The 6,967-nt window shown below is 55.3% G+C and overlaps 1 protein-coding gene across 1 annotated transcript in view; it reads right to left on the bottom strand.

Annotated features, from left to right (window-relative positions):
• Positions 1-691: 691 nt before the first annotated feature.
• RASSF5 (Ras association domain family member 5) overlaps positions 692-6,967 on the bottom strand; it is a 66,497-nt gene continuing 60,221 nt past the window's right edge. Inside the window, exons 3-6 of the mRNA XM_046682842.1 lie at positions 6,632-6,742; positions 5,212-5,509; positions 4,573-4,688; positions 692-3,102 (exon numbers count right to left, since the gene is read on the bottom strand). Of these exons, the coding sequence (XP_046538798.1) occupies positions 2,950-3,102; positions 4,573-4,688; positions 5,212-5,509; positions 6,632-6,742 (678 nt within the window). The 3' untranslated portion in view covers positions 692-2,949. The remainder of the gene's footprint in view (positions 3,103-4,572; positions 4,689-5,211; positions 5,510-6,631; positions 6,743-6,967) is intronic.

Genomic DNA, 6,967 nt, shown 5'->3' with positions numbered 1-6,967 from the left:
CTAACATCCGTGCCCATCTTCCTCTACTCTATACGTGGGACGCCTACTGCAGGATGGCGTTTGCCAAGCGGTGCCATGTCCGCACCTGGGATGTGAACGGGCGAACCCTGGGCTGCTGAGAAGTGGAATGTGTGAACTTAACCGCTGCGCCACCGGGCCGGCCCCGCAATTTCTTTTTAATAGCTTTATTTGGTTATTTCCATGATAACTGAGATGTCCCTTTGATGGAAGTTAGATAATCTAAAGTGAAAGGATTGTTTTAGTCATCTAATCTAGTTCCCTTCCCCCAGGTGAGATGATCTTAAACTTTCAAGAAACATTCCTCTCTCTCTCATTTTTCAATCATTCCAGAAACAGAAGACCGTTCTTACCTCAGTAGCCTGTCCTGGTGTTTAATCAGCCTTAGCTCCAGAACACTCCTCCTCTTTTCCAACTCAACACCTCTCTCTCTACTGAGTCCCCTTCCTCGCCTGCTCCGTGAGGCCACCTCGGCCGCACCCTCCAGCCCACGCATCTGGACAGTTTTCCAACCTTATTGGAACAGAGGCCTTCATTCCTCTGTTGGCTGGCAGAAGAAACTCTGACTCTGCCAAGCAGTGTGTGTTCTGCTCTGTTCCCACCCTCTCCCAGCTCCCAATCTCCACAAGATGGTGAAGCTCAAGGAGATGTCTCCAGCCTGAATCATTTTTGCAACAAGCTTTTATTACTTTTTTTTAAAACCCATATAAGAAAGACACTTAAAAAGAAAATATCCTGAAAACAAACACCCACTGGGCAACACAATGCTAGAAGGCACTCCCAGCACTCATACCCACGTCTGGGGGAGGGGATGCTTTACACACCGTTCTCGGAGGCTTGCACCCGGCCTGGGGCCTGGGACTAACTGTGCGTAAAGTCTGAGTTTTCCCATAATTTTCTTGTTTCGTAAACAGCCCTGTCTCTTTATATATAGCCATCTGCCTTTATGTATATATGTACAGGACTTTTCTTTCCTTCTCAAAAATAAAGTAGCCGTCCCATCCAAGGGAGGTTCTCAGCAGCATTCACAGCCTCGCAGCAGGAGCCGTGCCTTCTGTGAACATTAAAGATGCGCAGCCCAAAGGAAAAGGGACCCTCCGCCCGGTCCCTACTACACAGCGGGGAGGGGGAGTTTCAGGGAGGGGAGTGATAAGGCTGAGCGTGAGATGGCAGGTAACCAGGGTTTTTGTGGTTTAAAACAACTTTTTCCAGCTGCTAGCTTGTCTTGACGTAGCTCTGAAGACTACACAGTTTGTATGACGAGGGGGCAGCATTCCTTCTGGGATCGGGGGCAGTGTGGACTCAGCAGGGTCCGGGAAGGAACTTCTGAGGCTACACAAAGAAGCTTGGGCTCAAACCGCCCCAAGAGGGACCTGGGAAGGCAGAGGACAGCAAAGAAATAGTCTCAGAGGCCGGGCTGGAAAGCCAGCCCTGCTGTGAAAGTTAAAAGTCCGTCTCCCCTGCACTGGAGTGTCTTTGCAGTCCTGGCTACTTGCTGGAATTGTTTGGCTAGTTTATTTCTAAGTTTGAACCTAAACAAGGAGCCAGTACAAACGTAGAGTCAGGAATGTGATCTGCCCTGTCCATGTGGTTTGACATCACTTCTTGGAAGTCAAGGCCCAGGACCTTAGATGGGAAGGAGATCTGTGGCCCTCGCCCCATACTTGGAGCGACAGCTCTGCCGGCCGTGTCTCCCACACCGCCATGGTCCACTTCCTGGCAGGAGCAGGCCAGCAGCAGAGCTTCAAGCAAATGCCCCTGCTCCTGTCACTCTCTGAAAACAAAAAGGCACTGAGGTCAGCAGGAGGCCAGCCCCATGGGCTCACAGAGAGAGTGCAGTGCCATAGGCTGGCCCGGGCTACGGAACACAAAGGACTCCAAGCTGGCTGAGTGGGAGGATCCCCCCTCTGTAATTGAGGCAGCTCCTCTGGCAGCACCTGGGGATTGCAGAGTCCCAGTGGGAGGAGAGAGGCAGTGCTGGAGGCCCAGGGGGAAACCAAGGCAGCCAGGCGCCCCTGCTGTCTGCTGGGGGAAGGTTGAAGACAGCTTGGACGCATTTTTCTGCACAGCTTTTTGGCTTTCTCTGCCTGCCTGACGTCCGCGCTCAGCAGGAGACTTTTATCATGGCAAATGGCTGGTTTCCCTTTGGTGGAAATGCATGAGGATGATGGCGATATTAAACTCAAATTTGGAACTTAAAAACAAACAGTAGTTGACAAAGATATGGCTAGGTACCACATATATGCAGATATGCATGCCTTTGGGTTTACATGTGCACAGACCTGGCGATGAGGGCCAAGGCCAGGGCAGGCTGCAGCTTCTCTGGCGATCTCTGAGCCAATCTCGCCTTGGGTGCTCCTTACCTGAGCATCTGGGACCAGTGGCTTTATGACCTTTCCTTAAGCATGAACGGGCACCTTGGGACAGTGGGGGACAATCCTTTTATGAGCATTATCCTGCTTTCCAGGGCTTAGCTCAGACCTGCTAAAGGAATATGCTACAATTTTTGACTCATAAATAAAGGTACTGTGGGTGGCAAATAAGAGAGAAATTGAAGAATAATAAAAGCCAGAGAAAGAATATGTATCTCTATGACCTCTTTTCTTCCCTTTGCCGGGTGGTGTGAACGGCTCCAGTTTGGTGATGAGAGAGGCAACTGTTTGGTTTGTGGAAGCCTGCAGACTGGGAGAGGACGTTGTCCGTTCACATGAGCGCTGCTTCTTGGCAGGGTCCAGAGGGCACAGCGTGGGGGCGGCCGACCCGACCCTGCACACATTCATGTCCATCAGAGATTTTGTGCCACACCTGGACCTGCTGGGCAGACACAAATGCACCCGCCAGAGGTGTCCTGAGAAAAAGTGTCTGTTGCCAAATAATCACTAATAATAAGAATAAATCCACGGGCATCCGGGGAAGAGGCAGCAGGACCGGTTAGCCAGGTTTGCCCTGAGATTCTCTTAAGGCCTCCGCCAGTTTCTGCCTAAACTTGTCATACTTCTTCTGCACTTGCTGGATTTTGTCCCGCTCCTCCTTTTCCAGGATTGTTAGGAAGTTCTGGAGCTCAGGGATGGAGAAGTCATCCCACTGTGAGGCAAGAGGGAGATCGGGGGAGACACAGAAGAGGAGACGGGTTAGAAGCCGCGCGACCGGAGGGCCCTGCAGCCTCCCCCTTCCCAGGGTTTGCACGGTTTGCTGCCAAACAGGAGGGGACGAGGAAGAAAGCTTAGGTTTCCCACGTCACACCAGCAACAAAATTTCAAATCCTGGCATTTCATGACCAAGAATCCTAGTTCACAAGGAGCTGCTTTGCTGTGATGAGTGACAGGCTCCCAACGTGCAGACCCTGAAGAGGCAAGTGGAGGAAAGCTGGACTTGGACCAGGAGACCAGCTTCAGCCTGACTCCAGCGGGTGACCTAAGCACATAACTCCACCCTTCTCAGCCTGTTTTCTCATCTGCCGTGGAGTGAAGGTATCTCCCTCCCTTGGCTGCAGAGCAGATCACGAGATAAGGTAACCCGGAAAGCTCTGCGGCGCCCAGCTGGCCGGATGGGACCTGGCCTCTCAGGGCCGAGGGCAAGCCTGACGTCCCTCAGGCTGACCCAGGAGCTGAGGCCCCGTGGGGCCAGGGATTTCAACTCCTAAGCTCTTTCAGCACCAAGGAATATTAAGGTTTATCTGGTTTAATCCCCACATTGAATGCACGAGAAAACTGAAGTCCAGAGAGGGAAGCTGGCGGGACCACGCCCACAGAGCTTGTGGCGGCAGAGCTAGAACAGGACCCAGGCCTGGGAGCTCTCCACGGGCGGCAGTGTTCACACACCTTCAGCGGAATGTTTTCCAAACAGAATCTTCCGCACACTCCAACATATATGGCAGATGGAAGCAGGACTGCCTGGCTGACACGAAAAGGACAGAGCCGCACCGGCCTAGATCCCCCAAATCTGCAGGGACCCCCAAGACTGCTCCCCAAGCCCTGGGTCTCCACTGAACACAGCGTGACAAACACGACGAGAGGCTCCCCTCTCTCGGTCACATGCCCCCCACCACCCCCAAGCACCACAGGCCACGTGGAGTGCCAGCCGTTTCACCTGTTGACACCCCCGGACTGGACCCTGGTGAGCTTGCCGTCGGGGGCAGGGTCAGTTTTTAAGAACCAGGGAGAGACATACGGCTCAAAAATATCAATACCCAGTGGAACCCAGAGATGGGGGCTGTGGGGCCTCAGGCCATCCTGGAACAGAAACAACCTGGGCCCAACACAGGGAGTTCCCAGTGCCCAACACCCCACCTGCCCCTCCGAGTTTTCAGAAATTCTTTCCACAGGCCTTGCCAGACACAGGCTTGACCTGCTCCCCAGCGCACTTACAATCCTGGCTGAACACTCAGCATTGCCCAGCTCTCACCCAACTCCACTTTCTCAAGTCATTTCCCTGCCGCCACTGCTGCACGCATGGCCCCGGCCTGTGGCAGGCGGGGAGACAGCGCCCACCTGCGCCCACCCAGTGTGCCCCAAGGGCTGGGGCTGTGCCACAAGCAGAAGGTCCCGGACCTACCTCCACCTCTCCAGTTTCATTCTCCTTCAGCACAAAGCTGAGCACATCAGTGTCAGGCCCAGCAAGCAGGCGCAGGTAGAGGGGGCAGTCAGCCACGGAGAGTTTCTGGAAGAGCACTGCAAACCAAGAGAGGGGGCTGGGAGCTCATCTCGAGAAGAAGGGCAGGGCCCGGGAGGGGTGGGACAGAATTGGAAATGCAGAGGTGGGGTGGTTACAACTGGAAGGAGCCGTCCTTTCCCCTAGTGAAACGAGCCTCACAAGAATGAATAGGGTAATAACCTTTATCTTTGGCGTCTGCTCAGAGTTTGGAGCATGTTTCCATTCACATCATCTCCCAAAAGATTAGGAGTGGTGGGGCGGATTCCCTCCCCTTCCACAGATTAGGAAGCAGGAGCCCAGGGAGGGGTTTTCCTAAAGTCACATACAGAGGGAGGGGCACAGTGAGCGGGCATGAGCTCCCGCTCGAGCTCTGTCCTGAGTGCGTGCGTGGCCCTTCCACCGATCTGATGCCACGTGACAGCTGGACTGCGGTGCCCAGGAGGGGTCCACCCCGCCACCCAAGTCTGGTAGGGGTTCAGCGGGTGAGCACAGATAGGGCTGGGAAAGGCAGTTTCCGGTTGGGAGCTCGCTCGCTCATACCTTGCCCGTCCTTGTTTATCTGCTTAAACAGTGCAAACTTCTGGGGGTTGTCCACGACCATGAACTTCTTGAGCAGCCCCTGAATGACCTCGCTGACCGTGGTGGTGCTGCTGATGTGCAGCTGCTTGATGGCATCGAGCGGCAGGTAGAAGGAGGTCCTCTTAGCCGTGGTGGCCGCCAGGTTCACTTCCTTAATGGCGTCATAGATGGACTGGGGCCGGATCCCAGCAGGCACCGTCACCGGCCGCCGAAGTTTCAAATGCACTTTGATGAAACCCGTGTAGGTGCCGTCTTCGCTCTGCCAGGGGTGGACGTCACATGGGGTCAGGGCGGATCTGTCTTGCACGATTCTATTTGCCACTCCGGGCCATTGTCCCGGGGTAGGTGGGCTGCAGAGGCCTTTCCTAATAGCAGTGCCACCCCAGTCAGCCCCCCCCCCCACCTGTCTCCCTGAGTTTCTTCCTGCCTCCGCTGACTGGGGGTGCTGGAGGAGCAGAGACACTGTTTCCCCACATTGGGCCAGGAGAAGGCCCACGGTATCCGGCTACCAGAGAGGACCCTTGGGGCTGCCCCTCCCCAGAGGCTCAGGCTGCCTGCCCCAAATCCCCTGCCACAAGGAGCATGCTGACCACCTTTGGTGGGTCCCCACTCTAAGAGGCAGGTCTGGAGTAGCCTCTCTAGTTGGCCCCCCCAAACCGGGGAAGAGCAAGAAGGCTCTGTAATAAGGTCCTCGGAGAACCAGCCCACTGGATTTCCTCCTGCATCTCTTTCCAAAATCCGGCAGCCTGAAGACTTAGACCTGGGCCCATCTGCCGCTGGATTTTCGGGCGCCCCATCTGGCTGGAGCGCCAAAGAGCCAGTTACCGCCAGCGACCAGCAGGGGGCAGGGTTCTTCTACCTTCTCCGCACTGTCCCACTGAAGGTGGCCTTTCTGGACCTGGCGCAAAGTTGGTGCCCTCCTCTCTGAGCTCTGCACAGTCTAAGGAAGCTCCCCAGACACAGGCCGTCATAGTGCAACGGACCAAGACGGGGAGGAGGGGAGCTGCGAACTCCCCTTATCGAGGGCTTCCTGCGGGCCAAGCAACACCGGGCCCCTGGTCATTGTATATCATTTAATTCCTGCAAGAGCTCTGACAAATGGGCACTAGTTTCTCTATTTTACATTGCCGCTCAGAGAAGTTAAGAAGTTTCCCAGAGTCACAGGTGAAAAAGCGAAAGCGCTAGAGATTGGATCTGGATCTTATTCAAAGCCCATTCTATCCCCTCAAGCACGGGAGGCGCCTGAGCACCCAGGGGTCAGCCGGCCACAACCCCGAGGCCTCAAGAAGCCTGAAGAAAGGGGAGGCACCTCGGAGGGTAGCCCCAGAATCCAGGGGCGAGCAGAGGGGCCAGGGCCGGGCGGGGAGGGGCAGCCGCTCACCAGCTTCATGCGCAGGCAGTCTTTCTCCCGGCTGTTGTAGTTCTGGATCTTCTGCTTGATCTCCTGCAGTGTGGGCGGGGGCCGCGTCTCCTCGGCGGGTTTACAGACATTCTGGAACAGACACAGAAGTGAGGCTGGGTGTACAACGAGGAGGGGAACCACCATGCTCTCCCAAGGCCACTCTGACCAAGAATAGGTGAGCACCAGCCCCACGCAGGCCCACCAACTGTACAGACTCAGGGTGAGGACAATCGGAGGTGAAATCCCAGCCATGCCACCGCTAGCCAGGCCCTCGGGGAAGTAACTTAAATCTCCTTGTGCCTCAGTCTTCTCACC

The sequence above is a fragment of the Equus quagga genome, chromosome 13 (assembly GCF_021613505.1).
Source record: "Equus quagga isolate Etosha38 chromosome 13, UCLA_HA_Equagga_1.0, whole genome shotgun sequence".
Taxonomy (NCBI): domain Eukaryota; kingdom Metazoa; phylum Chordata; class Mammalia; order Perissodactyla; family Equidae; genus Equus; species Equus quagga.
The sequence above is the reverse complement of the archived record's forward strand: the minus strand, read 5'-3'. Positions and strand labels throughout refer to the sequence as shown.